The 22,484-nt window shown below is 41.9% G+C and overlaps 1 protein-coding gene across 1 annotated transcript in view; it reads right to left on the bottom strand.

Moving 5' to 3' along the window:
* nrg3b (neuregulin 3b) overlaps positions 1 to 22,484 on the bottom strand; it is a 303,274-nt gene that overhangs the window by 18,674 nt on the left and 262,116 nt on the right. The window contains exons 4-6 of the mRNA XM_050060435.1: positions 21,073 to 21,099; positions 14,336 to 14,438; positions 8,466 to 8,592 (exon numbers count right to left, since the gene is read on the bottom strand). Of these exons, the coding sequence (XP_049916392.1) occupies positions 8,466 to 8,592; positions 14,336 to 14,438; positions 21,073 to 21,099 (257 nt within the window). The remainder of the gene's footprint in view (positions 1 to 8,465; positions 8,593 to 14,335; positions 14,439 to 21,072; positions 21,100 to 22,484) is intronic.

Genomic DNA, 22,484 nt, shown 5'->3' with positions numbered 1-22,484 from the left:
TTTATTAATCATGGAGCTACCTACACAAGCTTTCATATCATCCCCACTGCTGTCACAACACTTGCTAAACAAGTGGCTAATATTCGTCCTCCATTTTCTGCTCACGCTGGCACCCTGGTTAATTCTCTGATGGCACCTTGCCTCCTGCATTTTTTTTTCAAAGCTATGTGATAAAAAAACAAAAACATACAAAAACAAACAAACAAACAAATAAACCCACAACTTCAAGTGACATTATTTCATGTATATGAACTTCAGCTTGTTGGACATATTTCAAGCTTTCTCTTAGTATGAAAATACTCCAAAGGAGAGCAGGAAGCCAACTCCTGCACCTGTCCAATGCCTGTTTATCTAAACCTTTCAGATATTTAATTCAACTAAAATAAATTAGGATCCTCTGCTTAGCTACTTCTGCTGCTACTACTTTTTGTACATAATATCATATCCTCATGAGAACTGAACTTTTGTTTCATATACATTTTTAATTTCTCCTAGATATTTGGGATCAGTAGGACCCAACAAAGATTAAAAACTAAACACTGTCGACAATAAATAAGTCCCAGTGTCCTCAAACAAGACAACAATAAAGTTTCAATGTCCTCAAACGAGACAACAATAAAGTCCCAATGTCCTCAAACGAGACAACAATAAAGTCTCAATGTCCTCAAACGAGACAACAATAACGTCTCAATGTCCTCAAACGAGACGACAATAAAGTCCCAATGTCCTCAAATGAGACAACAATAAAGTCCCAGTGTCCTCAAACGAGACAACAATAAAGTCCCAATGTCTTCAAACTAGACAATAATAAAGTCCCAATGTCCTTAAACGAGACACCGATAAAGTCCCAATGTCCTCAAACGAGACAACAATAAAGTCCCAGTGTTCTCAAACGAGACAACAATAAAGTCCCAGTGTCCTCGAACGAGACAACAATAAAGTCCCAGTGTCCTCGAACGGACAACAATAAAGTCCCAGTGTCCTCGAACGAGACAACAATAAAGTCCCAGTGTCCTCGAACGAGACAACAATAAAGTCCCAGTGTTCTCAAACGAGACAACAAAGTCCCAGTGTCCTCAAATGAGACAACAATAAAGTCCCAATGTCCTTAAATGAGACAACAATAAAGTCCCAATGTCTTCAAACGAGACAATAAGAAAGTCCAAATGTCCTCAAACGAGACAACAATAAAGTCCCAATGTCCTCAAACGAGACGATAGTCCCAAAGTACTTCCTAATTAACAGCATCTTAGGTTGTTACTGTTGCTAAAATTGGTCAAATTTGTTGCCATATCAAACTACAAACATTATTAATTATAAATAAACAAGTTTCAACCATAGCATGTGATCAGGTTTTAAACCTTGTCCACTTTTGTGTCGGGATCGGCTGCAGACTGACTTGGCAGAGATGGCTGCCATCTTGCTTTTACATGTAGTAGTGTATTGTGCTCTTACTACCACTAGATGGCACAAAAAGTGTCCATGAACGAGGACAACAGGTCTGAGTTAAGTAGAATGAAGTATAAGGTCAAGTAAACCCAAAATGTAATGTCCACATATTAGGGCACAGGGTCTCAGGAGGATATAATAAATCATAAAGCCTTTGGTGTCCAAGAAAGAATGATTTCTTTGTGTCAGTCTTGTCTTGTAGAAAGAAGACGCTATGTCTTTGAGGACACATGACCTCAAAGTATTGTAAATGGACTTTGGTGTAAATCTTTGTTGTGGCACAACAGAGCTTTTATGAAAATATTGCTCGGCCATATTTCTGTACACAAGACTCTGTTCTGTGACCTGTACCATTCTCCACGCCCATTAAGTATTCATACAGTATGCTCACCGGTAGCCTTGCCTCAGTCCTGAGGGTGACCCAGTCTCTTCTTAGAGTACGGCTTGCTAGTTACCTCCACCTCCTGGCTGAGGGGAATTGAGTTTTTCTGGTCTTGTCTTCCCTGCTTGTGTGCCCTTATTCCTTCATGTTGGTGCATGTCTGAGCAGTGCAGCGTGTCTCACGGGTGTATACCCTATCTCTTTTTATTTGAGACACAATCTTAGTGCCACGGAGGTGTTGATTCAATCCTCAAAGGAAGTGGGAGGCGTTTAACTGTGCAATTACTTTTCCATTTGCCTTTAAAAGTGCCTTGAAACAAGTCATACTATCCTATATGACTCATATATTGCAGGAGCATGTGCAATTCACATGGCTATTCAAATTCAGAGTTACAGATGGGGAGAACATATGCACAGGAAGGTTTTTCCAGATGTGCAAATATGTAAAGGTATTTGTGATGACAGATGGAGGAGACACACAGAAATATGTACAAATGCTGCATGAGCCAGAGCAGGTGTGCAGAGGAGCCAGATATAACAGTGCAGGGCTGTAAAGTACACATGGTATAGCGGCAGTGCAGGTGCCCAGGTGCCTATTTTAAAAAAGGTGCCAAGGGGTTAGTAACCTGAGTTGGCTCAGAATCGGAGCACTGCTGCAGAAATCATTGTGTAACAGTGATGTCAGCATATGCTGTAAATGTCTTTGCATTGCTGCTCAGCACACCTTGAGGGGAGATATCTTGGTCTGTAATGCCTGAGTTCAGGGAGTTTACATATTTTTGGGGAGGTTTACTATCCTGTGTGTAGGATTTAGGGGGATATATTGGCAGAGATGGAACAAAATGTAATAAGTATGTTTTCTTTAGTGTGTAATCACTTGAATATAAGAATTTGTGTGTTTTTGTTACCTTAGAAGGAGCCATTTATATCTACATAGTGAGTGGGTCCTCATCCATACAGTCCGCTTGTACTGCCTTGTTTCTACAGCAGCCATGAAATGGCAAACCAAACACTGGATCTTGATAGGGCCATTTGCGTTTTTGCATCAGATTCTTTTAACGTAAAACAGATTTATTGAGTGTTTTTACCAGTTTATATCACCAGGTATGTTTGTTTTCAAGAGGAGGAGACCTCTGTGGATAATTTGGCACCAAACTTTCTGAATGTCTGCCTCTTAAGCTATCAGAGAAAAAAGGCGAGCACATGTTAGCAGGTGCTGGGCTAACAACCCGTCTACTACAAGCTAAACGTGAAACTCTATCAGGAGCTTGACTGGACCATGTGGGAATTGAATTTGAAAGGACGGACACAGGAAGACGCCACGCTCAGCAGTCAGACAGGAGTCACGTTACAAACCAATCACAGCCGACAGATATCTTTCCCTTCTTCTGTAAATATTCAGTCTGATAAATACGGAAAAGTTGATCATGTTAGTGCAGGGCTACCCAGAGCTTTACATCTGTCCCACAGACGAAACAGTGCCTGGAAGAAGATCAGCTCTGCACTCAGGACTTCAGGTAAACAGGCATCCGACCTCACGTTTCTCAAGGCGGTTAAAGACGTGACATGTGTGCGGCCCCTAATTTCCAGGGCTGGTACCTGCGGTTATTCAACAGGCTAGTTAATAACATGTCGGGCAGGAAATCCAAAGTGTGGGATCATTTTGAGAAGGTGAAGGACGAACCCAAGGTGATATGTAAACTCATCTTCATTGGTCGACTACAAACATGACGTATCATCTGAAACATGGAAGTAGCTACATGCCCATTAGCCACTTAGCACAATCATTACTGCTTTGCCGACAGCGTCATTAACAGGCGGCTCGCTCAGTGTGTGACATGCACTTGTAGATAAAATATAGGCCTATATTAATGAAGGTTCATGCGTACGGTTTTGTATTTCTCTGTAATGTAGCACACTAATCGCTCCTACCAATGTTAATTACCTGGTACGTTTGTTTTGGAGAGGTGGAGACATCTATGGGTAATTCAGCTTCTGGTAAAAACCCCTGAACATTGAAGGAATTCTAACCGTGAGTTCAAGCTCGGCCCACAGGAGGAGTTTCAGCTGGTTGTGATCTGCAATCCTCACCATTAGATGCCACTAATTCCCCCTAGATCTTACACACTGTTCCTTTAAAGACACTCGAGTGGCGCATCAGTTTATAATAGAGAGGGTATGGAAGACACTGACCAAATGTGACTTCATCCTCCCCTCTGCACCTGCCTGGACAGAGGCAGCCTGCTGTTCACAGCTCACTGCACTCACCTTCCACCTTAAAAGAAAAACTCCTGTGTTCTCATGCCGAGTAGTTATGCAGCAAATGTTTTGAACTGCTGTTCCTGCTTGTAGAGTTTATCCATTTTGTCAGTCCTAAGTTATGCTGTACAGAAAATCTAAGAGAACTTGTAGGACTGCACCACCCACAGCAAATGTCCTCTCCCTGGACGGCTGCAAGCGGAGGGTGTGGGTGGAAAGAAGCGGTGGTCTGGGGTCGCCGTGTCAAATCCGTGGAAAAATAGGTTTCACTTGTTAATCTTTCCCTGGTCTGCTCAGCTCATGCCCCCTCCTGGGTGCTTATAGCCAGTGATCTTTCACGTCCCACCTTAAGCTTCCTTCACACCATTCCATTACGGCTTGTGTTTCTGTGTGGTGGTGTTATTACTGCCTTTTATTTTTGTCTTTGCCCTCTTCGTGGATTCCTCCGTGTGTCCAGCTCTGAAAACGTTTTGTTGTTGAATGCAGGGCTTCGCTGAGCCCTCATACATTCCTGTCACCACATTCTCATCGTCATGGTATTAATATAATAGCCTGCCATTGTGCTATGGGACAATAGGCCTGTATCTGACTGAAATACATGAAACTGGGCGCCGATGTGCTGAGACGGGTTTGGTGTCAGCGGAAGGTTTTTGTGCAGAATGGGATATGAATTTCTCTGTGCAGTATAGCGAAACCATGTGCTGTATCCTGGCTTATTTGAATCTATTTTTTTTTTTTTTTTTTTTACATTTGACTTAAAGGGATACTTTGCTGATTTTCAACCAGCTTTGTATCATAATGTGGGTAGTATGTATAAATGAACATGTTAAACTTCCCTCCATCTTACCATCTCATCTAGGGCTGTTGCTTGAACTACAAATTGTACTTCTGCATGTTCGCACGCCCGCCACCACAGACACAAAGAGCAAAGCAAACTCAGATCAAACGGCAGAACTAGGAAGTGCTGATCAAATATTAACCAAGGTTCTGCTACTGTATGGCCTATTTCTCGCCTAAAACGTTTCAGCTAAAGCAAATGCCACAATCTTGTTTCGCTGTTTTCACTGGTCATACAGCACCAATTTCAAAAGTATTTATGTTTTCCACTGCATAGACAGCCCAGCTTTATGAAGAGACCATCTTTCCTGCAGTGAAACACAGCTACTCAACAGCCCCAACATTTAACATCAAATGTTGTACAACTTCTTGGCTGTCAACCGCTCAAAGCCATAATTTCCAGCAACTCCCTCAAAAGACTTTCAGATTGTGCCAACTGCAGTTCCGTGGGTGGGGCTAGCTTGAGGGGTGTTTGTTTCAGTGGGTGACAATAGACACTGTTGCATTATTAATGAGCTTCAGTGCAGGCTGCATTTGGCATCCCAAGAATGACAGAACAAGGCTGAACCTGAATGAGCAATTTCAACAGCTAATACGACTGTGTCTGAAACAAACGTGATGGTTATCAAACAGGCGCACCGCCCTCTTGTTTGTCTCCAGTTTAGCGCGCTCACTACCTGCCTCTACACATATTATTTATGTGAGAGTCATGCAAATTAAAGAAGATTTATTTGTTTGAAGTATTTATTTATGTTCTTGCAATTTGTGAGGGTCAGTAACACCTGGAGATTTCCACATCTACAAAGAGCATGTGCACATTAGCACATGCGTATGATAGGAAAGCAGCGATGCCAGTAACTTCCTCAGACGATATGAAAGAAGGCTGCACGATGAGCAACAACAAAAACAATAAAGTAGCACCTTATTAAGGAGAAAAAAACGTGACCATTTTTCCAACACCAAACAAAGAGGGTGCATTCGGGAAAGTGCTAATGCGTTATTGCACTCTTTTGATGAGACCTTTATAAGTGTGCATTAGGCTGCAATTACCTTGGGATTTTGCAGAGACATCAGCCTTATCAATGCCATCTACATCCTCCACCTGCTCTGCTGTGAATGTCTGGGTCACTTCTCTCTCCTGCAGCGTCTGCCACTGCAGGCTGTGGTGGCTTTTAATTAATTCCAAGCTACATTTTCTTTTATGTCTACACCCTGCCATTTCTTTTTACTCAAACCAGGTTTGTCTTGGTGCTTTTTCACTGCAAGAAACAGCCACCCATATTAGATTTTTCTCCTTTTGGCTTGTCACGTTTCTCTCCAAAATGTCTCAGTGTTGTGTTTCTTCATTAATCAATAATTTAATCACACAGCTTTGTTTTTCTTTTCACTCTCTGAGCTGAGTTGAGGGTTACAGTTTGCACAAACTTCTCTTACTACTGCAAATTTTTACCTGTGCTTTAAAGATACAGAGAAAGTCACTAGAACAAGGTCCCATTTGCAAAAATCTAGTTCCCACATATTTTTACCAATTAATTTTTAAAACTTTTCCATAACATTTTACCCCATTCCCATAACTTTATTTAAGTAGGTCAAAATGAGTATGCCTATATAGCAGTGCAGCCATACATTATTGAACATGCACTTCCAAGGCTAACTATAAGCAAACTGCTAGCACAACTTTCCTCGCTCATTAGACATTCACACTGCCAATGGATCGCACCAGTACATATGGCTACTTGACAAACATCAAGGACATTTTTAGTGGATAGAAAACAAAAGATGCGGTAGATAGATGTCAGTGCAGTTTGGCATGAGTTTGGAATATAATTTTGACAAGTTTGTATGTATTTATTTATTGTTAAACTAATGTGAACTAAAGTGAGCATACACAAAACCTAATTAGGCCCTGATCACACAGAAAGCGAAGCCTTTTATTTTTTTTTATTGAGTGCCAGTAGTAAAAAAAAAAAAAACACTTGCTGCACCTTTTTATTGTTGCTAGGCAACCACCCTATCATGTCCTTACACGGACCTTTCTGTGTAATCAATCTACCGTTCAATCAGGGTACTGTCTGTAGCTCTGGTTGAGGGTGAGAGGCTGTCAGCAAATAGTTTTTTGGTCACAGGGAAACAGAGATCTGTGTGGGTACATGAGACCCTAACAAAGAGGGTGGATCATGGGGAGTACCACCAGTTGGTCCAGGAGCTTCACCACGATGATGGCTGTTTCCAGGCATATTTTAGGATGAATCGGGGGCAGTTTGACAACCTGCTGTCTATCGTCGGGCCGTATACCTCTGGGTATCCAGCAACTGCTACCACCAGTTTCTCCTCCATTGTTTACCAGCTGTAAACTTGTTGTCATGACCACCACACAGGAACCCACTGCCTCTCAAATCAACCGATTGGACAATGGGAAATAAGATGGCAAAATAAAGAGATGACGTAGGGCATTTTTTGCAACTCCAGGAGTTCAGAGCGCTTCAGCAAAAACACCAGGTGCCTAGACCACCCCTAAAAATCACACAGCAACGCAAAAAACGAGAGCAAAGCAAAGCTTCATCCTCCTTAAAAACAGCTACAAAAACACCTCCAGCTGCTGAAACACTTCCCGTGTGATCGGAGCCTTAGAAAAAAGAAGATCGCCACCATGTTCCTTAAGTCTGCCCCAAATGACCCAACATACTAGCTAATTATTGCTTATCGAGACATCTACGTACCTACATTTATAGATGTCTGAATCATGATACCTAATGATTCACCAGATACTGTTAGGCTAAGTGCTCTCTGTAAATAACCAACCTATTAATAGCCAACTGTTTGATCTATAGACTGAGTTAAGTTGGAGATTGTGTGACTGTACTGCAGCAGCCTCCTGCTCAAGCTATCGTTAGCTATCCATCAGTGGTAACTGTCACCAGCTGGAGCTGGAGAAACTTATGTTGTGTAACATTAGACACGTTTTAGGATTTTTATGTTTTGGGATACATTCTGTTTAATTCCAAACCCTTTTCAGGCCTGGAAAGCTTTTACAATGTCATAACTTTTCCAGGACTTTCATGACTATGAGAACCCTGCATAGATTTTCAACGCAGGAAGTGAACGTGCCAAAAATACACTTTTGGATTTCTCAGGAGTAAAAAACCACTAGTAAAGCCTCATTTAACATTATTTGTCTACTATACAGTATTGTTGCTGTGCTTGCATGGTGAATTCAAGAACCATGACAAGCTACAGATTAGAATTTTCAATCTGCAGTTTGTCACAGGGATCTGTCATTGTGAACATGACAAGCAGATTTTTTCTGTACAACACACGATGCATTTATTTGAAACTATAATTCCCCGCTGTCTCTCAGCTCCTGTCATATGTGAGTGTGAACAAAAGGCTTCAGCCACTGGAGAGATTATTAAGACACACATCGTACATCATCCTGTCAAGCACTCTAAACTCTGTTTTTAGAAATGTACTATACATATTACGATGAAAATAATCATAATGATGATAAAGTAATAAATCAATAGCAGAGAAAGACTTACTTTTTGGAGCTGAAGGCTGTATTGGAGCCTGGGAGTAGATTTGGACATGAGGCCAGAGGCGTTGACACTGCAGTCCCTCAGGCTGCGGCCATCGGAGAAATGAGCCTGGAGTTTTTCTCTGTGTCTCCTGTTGATAAAAAATGCAATATTGTGACTAAAATAAAGATGTAGTCCAGAACAAGAGATGGTTTGTTGACAATACAGACTGTAATTTAAGGCTACAATTAAAAAAAAAAAGACGAAGGAAACATGACCATGGTGGTATACTTCATCATAAAGTGTCTGGCTCTGTTAGCTATTTGCTGTGGTCAGGGTATTTCCTTCCTTCCCCCTAATGATAACACAATATGATTACAGGTTTTGTTCCAGTTATTGATTTCTGTGACCCACTTGGCCCGCTCTTTACACACACATGTAACGGCAAGGTAGGTGATCATATTTATTGACCTGATACTCTTTAATTTTGACACAGTTTACTGTGTGTGTAAAAGCAGCCACATACATCACACTCACCCACCCAACCCTGTGCTTCTTTACTTGTGAGGACCCTCATTACCTTAAAGGGACAGTTTGTCTCAATATCAAAAATACATATTTTACCTCTTACCTGTAGTGCTTTTTATCAGTCTAGATTGTTTTGGTGTGAGTTGCAGAGTGTTTGCAATATCAGCTGTAGAGATGTCTGCCTTCTCTCAAATATACTGGAACTAGATGGCACTTGGTTTGTGGTGCTCAAAGCACCAAATATACATGAACTGGTTACTCAAGATAATTCACAGACCTTGTTGTGAGCAGCTTCATCTAAGAACTATTTTCTTTCTACCAATCTCCACCTGCCAACTGTATCACCACGATGAAGGAAGCGTGCATCTAAGCATGCATGACTGAGCTAGCTAATGTTACAGCTCAGCTGAAGAGGCAGCAATTGATGCACGCATTCTCCTGCGGGGTGATTTGGTTGGTGGGTGTAGAGTAAGAAAATGAAACTGCCTACATGAACCCACATGAAACTGCTCACAACAAGGTCTGTGGATTATCTTGAGTCACCAGGTCACGATCTCTCTGAAGAGACATTGCTGTTGAGTTTTTCAAATGTGTTTATTTGAGCACCACAACCGAGTGTCATCTAGTTCCATTATATTGGAGAGGAAGGCATATATCTCTACAGCTGATGTCTCCAACACTTGGCAATGAGGACCCCTAATGAGGACAACATGTACTCACTTTCCAAAATGTCTTCACTCTCAAAATCTTAAACTGAAATTGGTTCTCACAAAGCTAGATGTACAAGTACACAAACACATATAATGTACGTATATATGAGATTAGTCCTGCCAGAATCTTGGAACCCATTGTCTATCGCAGTGGTTCTCAAATGGTGTGCCATGACGCCAATCCAGGTGTGCCATGGAATTTTGTGATAACCACACATTATTATTGCAATATTCAACTGGGCTGATATAAAAAGTTATGAATGAATATTTGATTGACTGTATCAGTATGTTGTGCACTCCCATTGCCTAATAAAAAAGGAAACTCTAGCTAAGAAACTGTACTTTAATTTGAAAAACTTTCATGGGGAACCTATTTGTCGCTGTTTGCGCTTGGGAATTATAAGTGTGTGACACATCAAAAGAACTGATTGGCAGCCAGTGTGAGGGATGATAACATTTAAAAGGAGCAAGCTGTGAGAGGGACAATGGATCGCTCTATTGTCTGAAGCAAATTACAACAAAGCACCAGCGAATACGACCTACCATCGAAACATATGAGAAAGAAAACTGTCAGTAGAGTGTATCACGAAAGCTACCTGTCTTATCTTTATTGTCTTATGTCGTGATAAGAGTGATAACACATGTCATAGAAGGGACTGTGCACAAATATAACTACAGGTGTGCCTTCAGATTTTGACTTGGGCGCAAAAATTTTGAAAACCACTGATCTATCGATCTGACGATGATATGGGGCAACAGACAATATTTCAGGGTTTCTGGTGTAGTCAGCAGATATCCGGCTACAAACGGACTACAAAGAAAAACCAGAATGCTTGAAGTCCCAAAATCTTGTGCTATTGCCTACAGATTCTGCACACATATGCAGATATCTGCTTCTGCCAGTTGCTAGGATATGACTTTATACCTGTTAATTGTAGGCAGGTATATAGTAAAGATGTGACAATTAAAAGATATATAATTTGTATTACTTTGTTTCAGACACACACACACACACACACACACACACACACACACACACACACACACACACAATTTAAAGTTAAGGATTTTTGACTTGTCTTATGGCGAAACTACTGAGCTCTAACACCATCTGTCAAATACTGTTAAAGCACGAGCGCCTTGAAAGGTTAAAGTGACAACATGAGCTCCAGTCAATTTGCCGCTCACATGTGGACATTTTTCCTCCAGAGCTGTAGCTGAAGGTTTGATGGTGGAGAAAAGCGCTCCAACTGCTTACAAAAATAGCATTAGGTCTTGCACAAGTGAAAATTTAATTAAGGCAATGTACCGTGAAACGTCCATTACATGCCTTTGTGATAATATTCCGGGAAAGGAGAGAAAGAAAGAAAGACAAAGATCTTCCAGAAATATCTCCAGAGACACCCGAGTGTTGAACCTTTACTTGACAGAGGGAGACTGCAAGGAACATCTCCGGTTGGATGTATTAATGGATAGATAATGTGCATGCATGAGTAATCAGAAGCTGTGAAGTGGACATGTCACATTGACAGTGCCTGGTAGGTGTTAATTTATCCATGTGCATCTGGTGACTTAAGACGACTCTCCAGCTCTCCTGCCTCATAATTACCTTTAATTTCTTGACACATGGGCAATATATAATTGCTTCCAATCTGTTCCAATATTAACCTTAAAAAAAGCTCTTATGAACAAACAAAAATGTAATACAGAAAAGTTAAGTGGCATCTTTTGGCCATGCTAAATATAAAATATGACAGTGTTCCTTCATTTTGGATTAAACTTTGATTGGATTAAAAATTAATTGATGCTTAAAACTTTTGGATTAAATGTTAATTCACCATTAAATGTTCATTTTTAAATACTAGGTTGCTAAACTCTCTCTGCAGCTGGGGCCTGTTAAATGTTTCCTGAGTAAATGACAGGGCACGAAGTTAAAAAGGAGGCAAATGACTAAACTGGATGGAAAGCACAACAAACTAAACCGCGACTAACTGATGGTGTGTACGTTACGCTTAAAGCAGTAAAATAAATATTCAGGTGTCATCAATTATTATATAAGCTCACTACATCATGCTGTACAAAACGGTACAGTTAGGTACAAGTTAAATCGCTGGGCCATCCACGTTTGTTTCTGATTTCTTTTTAATGAGAATTCCCACTCAGACGTTAGCAAAAAGTGGTGACGTAGGTTATGGCGCTGATGTTCTACCTCTTAAGGCCCATTTATGCTCCCTTTACGTACGAAAATGTATACGTCCCTTTCAAACGATGTTACCGTCACTGCCCACATACTTCCATGCGCCCTTTACGTTGGCATGGATGTTAACCAATATATCCATCAGGGGGCAGCCCAGCGTCAAAAGTTTATGACAACAACAAACTCAAAAACAAACATGGCGACTGTGGAGGAGATATTGATAATGTACCTCTTGCATAAAAAACAAAAACAGAGGCAGCGTTGTAGGAGGCGGTGGTCGGTGAGGCCGTTAAATACATTGCGAATGGAGGACGGAGAATTCTTTTCTCTAGTACTGCCGATGAGAGAAATTGAATTGTTATTTCTTCTTCGTGTCTCACTAGAGCTACGTATCGGGTAGTGACAGCAACACTGCCCCCACGGTTCCCGGTGGTACTGCTCCGTTTGGCCCGTATCCGTAAGCTTTATGGAAACGTGCAGAAATACGGACAAAATGAACATGGAGCACGGACAGAAGGCTCCGTCTGTATCCGGATCCGTATTTAACGTTGAGCATAAATGGGCCTTTACCCCTAACACGCCCTTCGCTGATGGCATGGAGAGTGAGGAAAATGTTGGATTTAAAGATTTCAGCTTTAAGGTGAAAGATGGTCCTTTTTCTAATGGTGAAGACCAATTAAAATTCTATATAATACTGAATTTGTACAGTATAAACACATTTATCGCTCCATAGTTAGTGTATAGACCCTTTTATTGTGAGTAAACAGTATGATGCTTTTTAGTGGGCGGGGCTTAGCTGGAGGCAAAAAAATTCTCCGTAGACATTTACTTGTTTGCGACAATGGAGGAATGATGCAAGTGGTACGTTCAGAAATAGTCATCTGGCACAAACTGGACCATTCGGAAATTTGGGGTGCTGTCTGAATGTACTGTTCGATTATCCATACCAACACATTCTCGGAGTGGCAGAGCGCACTCTCAGCACTCTGTCTGGGGAGACGGAGCAACAGAGCGCCGTGCAGTGCCATTTCTTCGACTAACAGAGCTCTCATTTTAGTGTGTGGAGTGTCAGACTGAATTTACGAACGCACCATGTCAGGTCACTCACTCTCCAGGACTGCAAGTGTTACTTGAATAAGTAAACACTGACCAACGGGACCAGACTGGCCGACCCGTATGCTCTCTCTCAGTGGATGGATGATGTGACAGGAAGCTTTGTGGTTGATTACTATGCCAATCTCACAAAGGAGGACGACATTTGAACGGTGTCCTGCAGTTTGTTTTGCTATCAAAGCTAAGGTTAGCTAATGCGCTAAAAAGTTAGCATTACAGAGCAATTCAGTCCTCTTAATATCTCCCCAATGTCTGATTAGGTGGACATGATAACCTTTAATACACATAACGTTATTCATCTGTAAATTTGAAACTTTAATTTTGATTTTAATTTATAAGAAACACTATTGGAAAGCTGCAAAATGATATTAAAAAATAATGGAGCCGCCCTTTAATTTTACAGTCCGATCCATGATCATCATCGGCAGCTGATGGTGGATATTTGGCAAGCATCAGCACTATACTGATACGTAGCCTCACTTCCATATCCTGCCTTATTACTAAGTTTTATAACCACACATAATTAACTAGGCTTTGATTTTCATTTCTTTCTGTCTTTAAAAAATGTATAAGTGACTCTCTTATCTCCAACTCCTCTGTATAGTCTTTAAACTCCATCAAGAATGCACTGCTGGTTAATCTTCTCAGTGAAGTACTGATGCAAATAAAATTTCAGGTCTTTACTGAAGAGCAGAATAAACTTAAGTTTATTGCAGGCGAAGCTCCGCTGTCAAACAACATTTGGGGAAAAGAGATTCAATTTAACAAGGTCTCTGGGTTTGGATAATTTCCGGTACATTTATTCTAGGACTCGCTGACCGACGGCTCTACAGTACCGAAAATAAAACCTTGATTTTGTTTATCAAGACCAATTCAATCAACACAACCTACATTAACTCCCTCTTTACACTCAGCTATTACTTTTCTTTGTCTACATTCCTTTTCTTTCTTCTCCCCTGCAGTGAGTAATTGACTTTGGCGGGCTCCTTTCGTGCCGCCTGGTACCCCTCTTAACCGGTCGCGCACACGTACACGCGCGCTCAGGGCCCAATGTGTTCCGAACTTGCTCTAGCTTACTTGCCTCTAGCTCCCCTTATCTGTGTGTTTTGTTTTGTGTGAAGCATTTTGTGACACACCTACTTGCTAAAACCACTTTACAAATAAATCTTACATGAGTATCTGTCCCAAATGCATCCTACACAATTTAGATTTGATGCCCTGCTAAAAGATCCTCTAGCTGACTCACACTTAGAATTTCATTGGGCTCCATGCCATGATAGTAAAGTGCTCTTTCTGCACAGCCGGGGGCATACTCTACTAATGTGGTGCTGGCTGGCATCACTCACTTGTTGCGGCGGTAGAGAGCCATACATGCCACTCCAAGGAGACAGATCCCCGAGGCGATGCTGAAGATGGACAGCACCTGCCTCTGGTAGGTGTCACCACTCTCTGCGGAGGAAAGAATACAGTTCAGGCCATTGAATTTCTACTGTGACATAAAGGATATGGGCTACAATTGAGCAGGGAGGAAGAAAAGTATCATGAATTAACATAACGGGCTCACACAAACGGCAGATGGACGTACACACACAAGGCCACACACACAGACATCCACCCACAATCTGCATTAGCATAAAGCGACCAATGCTGCTGTCAGTAAATGTCAGTGTTTGAGCATGGGATAGGGACATGGCAGACACAGGCAGGGCTCAGTGACATGTGCTAACTGAAGTGTGATAATCATTTCGTTCAGACAAACCCAGCAGGCAACACCGGATGGACTGTCGGCACAGCAGGGGCCACACCGTGTGTGTGTGCAAGTACTGTATGTGTGTCAGCATTCAGAGTCTGATGGCGACAGGGAATTAGCAGCAAATGAATGCTCCCGGAGCTTCTTGTCAGACCCCTGCACATCAGCGGCAGAGGCTTAAGGTCACAAGCAGCTGGGACAAGTAGCAGTTGATCCCAGCAGATATCTGTCTGACTGAGCAGCTGGATTGTGGAGCTGCACTACTTACCATAGTGCACGGTGCAGGGGAGGGTGGAGGCGGTGCAAGAGCTGGCTTATTAAGAACAAACCATCAAGTGGTTCAAATGACTGAAACCTGCAACTTAGCAGCTGTAGAAACGCAGATGCCTCATCGACCGCCGCTTCGTACGTCAACACCACTGCTAAATTGGAGAGAACAAGACTTGCCTGTAAACAAATGCAAGTTAAGAGGGGAGTGAGGTTTTTCTGGAGAAAAAGCACTATAACGTTTATATCTCTCAACCAATTGCAATGTGTCTTGTTTATATTTAAGGGTATATGATCTACATGTAGTACATAAAAAGTGTTTTATGTGTGGTTAAGCAGAATCTCAATATTTAGGCTATAATCATCGCTGGAGGCTCAATATTAGAATGCGTTTTATGCCCAGTTCAGACCATATTGGACAGTGGGTCACTGCTGCTGTGCTCTGTATGTGTTTATGCCCCCTCCACACGCACACATTCGCATTGACCGGTTGTTTATATAATTGTGGTGTATTGATTATGAATACAGTCCATCTGATGCTTGTTTTTTTCTGTTTTTCGCCGTTTCATTACCACTACAAATGCAGCTGTAGCCAGGATCTCACTATCACTATCCTCATTTATGTTTTCAGAAGCTACGAATTATGTTCAGCCACAAAATAAGTCTGAAAAGCTGGAAATCAGAACGGAAGTACAGAGAGTTGTTGTATAGAGATGATGCGCCTTCACATCTAGTTGCATTGGTGTGAACCAGCAGGATTTTAGAACGTTGCAGAATGGCGCATTGCAAGTAGTTTCAACTTGTCTCGTCGCTAATCTTTGGTCTGAGCTGGGCATTAGGCAAACATGAACTGAGTTACTTACTCAGTGAAAAATAATTCATTGTCATAAGGAAATGTAAAAACTCATTTTTGTCAACATCGTAGCAGATGTTGACGAGCGCTTGAGCCACACTTCAACAGTGACTCAAAGACATTGTAGCTGGTCATGCTGTTGTGTTGTTGCTCATAGTGTAAACACAGCATAACAGACACTCCTCTCTTGAGTGTCCAGAGGCAATTCGGTTGAGAAATATAAATGTTATAGTGCTTTTTATCCAGCTCCCCAGATTACTTGCATTCGCTGACAGGCAAATCTTGCCCTCACCAATATGGCACCGACAATGACGTATGCCTGTAACAGGCTGACACAGTCAATGTAGCATCATACCTTTATGTCTGTGCAACCTGTCATGGGCCTAATCCACTGTGGATAGACTTCTCTGTCCCATCGTCATTCACGCCCTTGAACATAAGCCCCTGTGACATTACTCAATCAATCAAAAACAATAAATCCCCCTGTGTCTGATCTCACCACCTTGACAACTGCAGGCTAAAGTGCAGAAAACATCACCACAGCCTGTTCGTGACCTTTGAGGGCTTGTCTGTGGCTTTTGATGCTGTCAACAGAGAACTGTCCTGGGAGGTCTTCTTCATCCGTGCTTGTCTACCCCGGTTTATCAAGTTCCTCCAACTCTTGTTTTAAGGGCACAGTTGGAGAGCTTCCTGTGCTCAAAGCTTACGCTGGAGTGCAACCAAGCAGTCTGTTTGCAACACCCCCCCCCCCTTTTTTTTTCTTCCATTTTCCCTCTGCATTACATCAGTGCTGCATCAACACATTTAAGGGGTAGTATGGTGTAACTGAGTTCAAACTGGAGGGAAACCTTTTTAATATTAGAATGCTTCTGGCAAAAGATGAAGACAACATCTGAACACATCCCAGAGTTACAATATGTGGAGATACATATATATACATCAGAGGTCTAAACTGCCCACTCAGCTCCTGTGAAAAGGAGCAGGGTGGGTTGGATTAAAATAGAGCAGGTCCAAAGAAATGCTGCCGGGTGGCCAACTGTGACACACTATAGCTTATTTAACACAGGCAAACTGACAAACTGCTACGAAGGTAATTTTACGTTTGCTTTTGCAATAAAGAAAAAAAAATCTGCCTTTTATGTGGATGTCCAATCAGTGTTGATGGTAAATTTTGTCAATTGAAGCAGCAAACTCCTCAGTATGTGCTATATTGACCATCGTGGTGAAGAGGGAGTTGAGCCGCAAGGCTTTCGATTTACTGGTCCATCTACGTCCCAGCCCTCACCTATGGTCATGAGCTCTGGGTAGTGACTGAAAGAATGAGATTGCGGATACAAGCAGCTGAAATGAGTTTCCTCTGTGGGGTGGCTGGACTCAGCCTTACAGATAGGGTAAGGAGTTCTGAGATCCGGAGGGAGCTTGGAGTAGAGACGTTGCTCCTTTGTTTCAGTTGAGGTGGTTCAGGCATCTGATCAGGATGCCTCCTCGGCACCTCCTGTTAGAGGTGTTCCGGGCACGTCCCACTGGTAGAAGGCCCCGGGGTAGAGCCAGAACACACTGGAGGGATTACATATCTCAGGAAAGCTTTGGGGTCCCCCAGGAAGAGCTGGAAAGCGTTGCTAGGGTGAGGGACGTCTGGGGTGCTTTGCTTGGCCTGCTGCCTGATGGATGGATGGCTGAGTTCTTCTGCTCATGGAACCATGCTGGTAGTGCCTACGTGTACCAGGATGCATTACTCACAACCTATCAGGTAATATTTGTTGGCACAAACGTAGCGTAGCTGAGGTTTATAACTTGCGACCATACTAAAAAAATAAAAACACAGAGGCTCCGCAGTTTGAACGAGCGTGAACCAAGACCTTCAACACTCTTTATTATTTTTCACATTGTCCACAGCAGCTCAGAACTGCTCCAGTCTTTCCATTTTGTCCATTTCACAATGAAAGCCCAGCTTAAATTACTCCTTTACCTAAGAGGTAACTCAACAAAATAGCTTAGAACAGCATCAGGTGGCAAAAATACTCACTCAGCAGTAACCTGGCCTCTTGGCCCGGCTGGTCTTGATTGTCTTTTCAGTTTACCTTTGGATCCTAAAGAAGGTCTCCAGGACTCCTCTGTCCCAGCGAGGAGTAAAACTTTCATGCATAGTTTTATGGGCTCTCTCTGGGCTCTTCCAGCATTGGCTACAGCATCCAACAAAAACTTCCCACGCTGAAATTCTTGCAGCAGAATGATTCAGTTTCTGTTGGCAATGGAGGATAATTTGAGCAAAGGCACCCCCAGTCGGTGTTTGTTCTCAGCTCAGGTTCTGGAGGGTCCCTGCCGGCCATATTCTCTTGCATTACAGCCACAGCCTCCATCTCTCCACTGCATCTCTTCGGCCATATACTGTACTTTGCCTTGAATAAATATGGTGAGTCAGTCAGCCAAAACAAATGTATTGAATGTATCCTAGTCCATAACCTCCTCTGCACGCATATTTTGGAATGCCATTTCTCTCTTGGACACATAGCTGGTTTGCAATACAAGCAAAGAGAACAAGCAAGTTCTGTTTTCAGCAAGCATCCCCACTGGCTACCAGAAGGTGAAATCCAGTCTGTTGTTCTTCCTCAGACCAAACGCATCACTGTCATGTCAAATAACGGTTTTGAATGGAGGAAGAACAGATTTCACAGCTGTGAACTCAGCTTTCTTTGTCAATAACTGCTTCAATCGACAACATTTTCTATCGTCACTGATTAGACATCCAAATAAAGCTGCCAAATTTTCCCCAAGTTAATTTGTAATTCCTTTTTAATTATTATTGATTTATATAATTATTATAACACGTAAAAATGTTGCTGAATGCAAATTTGTACATTTTTAATCTTATTTTGTCTTGTTGCTTGAGGGGGAGGGGGGGCTCACCTAGGGCACTGAGTCATTTATATATACACAGAGAGGGTCTTCTCCCATGGAGATTACCATGTTGTTTCTACAGTAGCCCAGAATGGACAAATCAAACACGAGCTCTAGATAGGGCCATTCGCATTTTTGCATCTACCACCATAGTTCTCCTGCACAGACCTTTCAATATAAAATTTAGTTGATTTCATTAAGTAACCTCACAGGAAATTAAAGCATATGTAATTCTGATAAATACGACGCAAAAATGTATCAACTTAAATTAGGAAAAATCAATGTAAACTGGTAAAGTATGTGTACAAATGCAGCCTGTAAACATTCACTACTGCATTGTAGTACACTGGAATGTCCTCATGTAACTCCTCAAACATATATGGTGGTATTAATAACAATAATAAGCCACTATAGTTGATAATATCAGCCCTGGTATAAATCTGTCAGCTTCTATTGTGTATAATAGAAAATAATACTAGTGTCAAATCACATATATGCTAATACTTCTCAGTGGTGGAGCTGTCAACGAGTTCTTGACTCGCAGATTCTTGACCCACCCTGTAATTTGTCAGAAACACAGCATTGAATGTCTTCAAGCCGCACTCCACAAATGAACAACAGAAGTTGCCTCTGTTGTTTGTTGATAAGTAATGTGTCACTTGTATATGCGCAGCCCTGAAAACCCTCCGGCCTTTAACCATCAGTGAAATGACCTCTCGACGCTTCCATCTTTGAAATATATGGGTGATGTGTTTCCCTGCTGCCACATCATCAGTGCTCATGTGTGGCACCACCTGAGACAAGCCTCTGCCTTTTCTTTGGGTAGATGCATTTCCAAAATCTGAACATAAAAACAGCTGTCTACAAAGCTCTGCTGAATGGCTGCGAGGAAAAACCAACATGCAGTCTGTACATAAAACCATTACAGGCCTTTCATGCCCGATGCCTACAAGGCGTTCTTGAAATTAGATGCAAGAGCATGTTGGGAAACGGAACAAACCGAGCAGCCTCAGCTATATCGGCTAAGCCATGTCATATTGACACGAGGACAACACAATCCTATATGGCCAGCCATAGCAACCACTCTACACATGACCAGAAAAAAATGCTATAATGAAGAGCATGCTAAAGTATCCATGACAAAATGGGGTATTCAGCCTGAAATACATCAGGGCAAACTAGTGAGACACACAGAGTCTCAGCTGCTGGGCAAAATACAGTAAGAAAATCAAAAGACAAGATCATATTTAGAGCACTCAATCCCACTTCAAACAGAGCTTTGCTGTTTTCTGACTGACTGTCTCAGACGGTCACATATTGGACTTATATAACAGCTATGAAAAGATTCATTGCTAAAGCAGAGGAGGAAGTCATAATGGAACACAATGAATAAGCAAGTGATGCACGGTGCTTAACGGAGAGCCGGAAAAAAGAAAACTACCTGCGCTTCAGTCTGTCATCTGTCCAGCTATCAATCGATCAATCCTGTTCTCATTTTCTCTAATGCATCCGCCCACCTGCCGTAGCATTCTGAACTAATTTAGTCCCCAGATTAAAATCACTGAACTGAGGAATGCTGTGTGTGGCGCAGGCTTCCGAGCGTCTTCTCCTTGCCTTCTATTTCCTGGAGCAAGCGTATGACGTGACGGCAGAGAATGAAGCCATGTTAATGGAAAAACTTCACAGCATGTGATGTTGGTTTATATGTATGCACAAAAGGGAGCTGGAGAGACCAAGGGATAAAACGGCAAAGAAAAAATGGAAAGCGAGTGCCGGTAGAGGCTGTTTGCGGGGGGTAAAATTGTATATTCCCTCTGGACAAAGAACAGCATGTCATTATTAACGAACGAGGGCTCGATAATTTGGTTTTTAAAGATTTGTTAACCCCCCGGAAGGTTGAAAGTGATATCAACTGAATTCCAAAGAGGTTTAAATTGTGTTTCCATTGCTTACCGTTCTATTTATATTGGCTTATAGACAGACAAATATTATGTAACAGATCCTGAACTGCTGCTAAACTGACAATACATATATGTGTTAGGCAAGTAGATACACATTCATAGATGAAGTGCCGCGGTTGTCTTTATTGCTCCATCCTCATTACATCACTCGTCTCTAACGGCGCTGTTCTTCATGCAGACAGAATACACCTAATTCACCACCACGGTGTTTCCATGGTGACTGGCCCGCATTAATTTTCCAAGGTGAGTGGCCTTGTTGTGCTGGATTGTGTGTTTTGTATGTGGTGTTTCACAGACGAAAAGCACATGAAAGATTGAGCACTCCAAGCAGACAATGAAAAAAAGTTGTCTTACCCATGAACTCAATCCCAAGTTCATCCGCTGTTCCATTCAAGGCCAGATAGCATGAGAAAAGGGAGGAAATGGGTAAACAGAGGCAGGGAGAGGAGGGGGGAAGAGAGAGAAGAATAAAGCAGTTACAACATGATGTGCCTCTATCTTACTCAGGATTCACCTTAGGGAGAGACACATGCTGCAACTAGACCATAAAGTTGGTTTGACGGCTTCCTCTGACATGGCGCTCCCTTGTGCACCAGGTAATGAGCCAGCCAGCCCCAGATGCTTGGTATGCTTTTTCATGATACACTCTGGATTCACACAGCCTACAGTGGCTTTGAATGAAGAAAGAAAACAACAAAGATACGGGGGCTGAGAGGATTAGTGGAAGGATCATGAAAGTAAAAGTTGAAAATGACATATCATATAGCTTTATGTCACTGACTTGCTTTGCACAGGGCTTTTATATTGATCTGAGCCTGAGGCATTGCAGTAATTGTTCTCTTCTGTCTCCAAGCACAGCTTTTCAATATTCACAAGCTGGTCGCTTTAAGATGCGCCACACTAACACACACATGCGTGCGCACCCATAGTCATGCAGTACATTACACTCTTGTCTGTATGTCTTTGTCTCTCACATACACCCTCTCCCTCACACACACAGAGTCTTTCTTCATGCAGTTAAGTCTTTCCACCCCAATCCCAGTGCTGGGGAAACAGATAAAAAGGAGCACTCGTGTTCTTTCCATCCTGACAGTGCCCCTTTTTCATGTCACTGTAATGTAATCTCATTTAAATTAAAATGAAACCCTCACTAGTAATTGCTTTTCTGACAGAGGTGGTCTGAGTTTTAAATAGAATGTGGCTTGCCAAGCTCCTGACAGATTATGTAGTGGGCACTCTCCACAAAAAAAAAAAAAAAAAAAAAAAAGGCTACCACTGAAAAAACAACAACAAAAAAAAAAAACATCTGTTCTCGGATGCATTTTGATTGTACCATGGGAAAATCTGTCAGAGCTGTGGCTTTGTGAATATGAGGAAAAATAAAGACACCCCAGAGAACAGGAGCGAGATCCCGATAAAAGACAAATGAACATTTGGACGAACGGATTATAATAATTGCACAAGGTTATCTCGCGCTATTAAGGGATGTGAATTTGTGGAAATAGGCCTTTTTTTTAAATGTGAATAATCAAAATTGAAATGCACTTAGCAAACTTATGACATTAGGGAAAGTTTTAGAGAGCATTTACATTAAAGGGACAGTTCACCCCAAAATCAAAAATATATATTTTTCCTCTTACCTGTATTGCTGTTTATCAGTCTAGATTGTTTTGGTGTGAGTTGCTGTGTGTTGGAAATAATGGCCATAGAGATGTCTGCCTTCTCTCCAATATAATGGAGCTAGATGCGATCGGCTTGTGGTGCTC

The sequence above is a fragment of the Epinephelus moara genome, chromosome 13 (assembly GCF_006386435.1).
Source record: "Epinephelus moara isolate mb chromosome 13, YSFRI_EMoa_1.0, whole genome shotgun sequence".
NCBI lineage: Eukaryota > Metazoa > Chordata > Actinopteri > Perciformes > Serranidae > Epinephelus > Epinephelus moara.
This window is presented reverse-complemented; position numbering and strand designations above follow the sequence as displayed.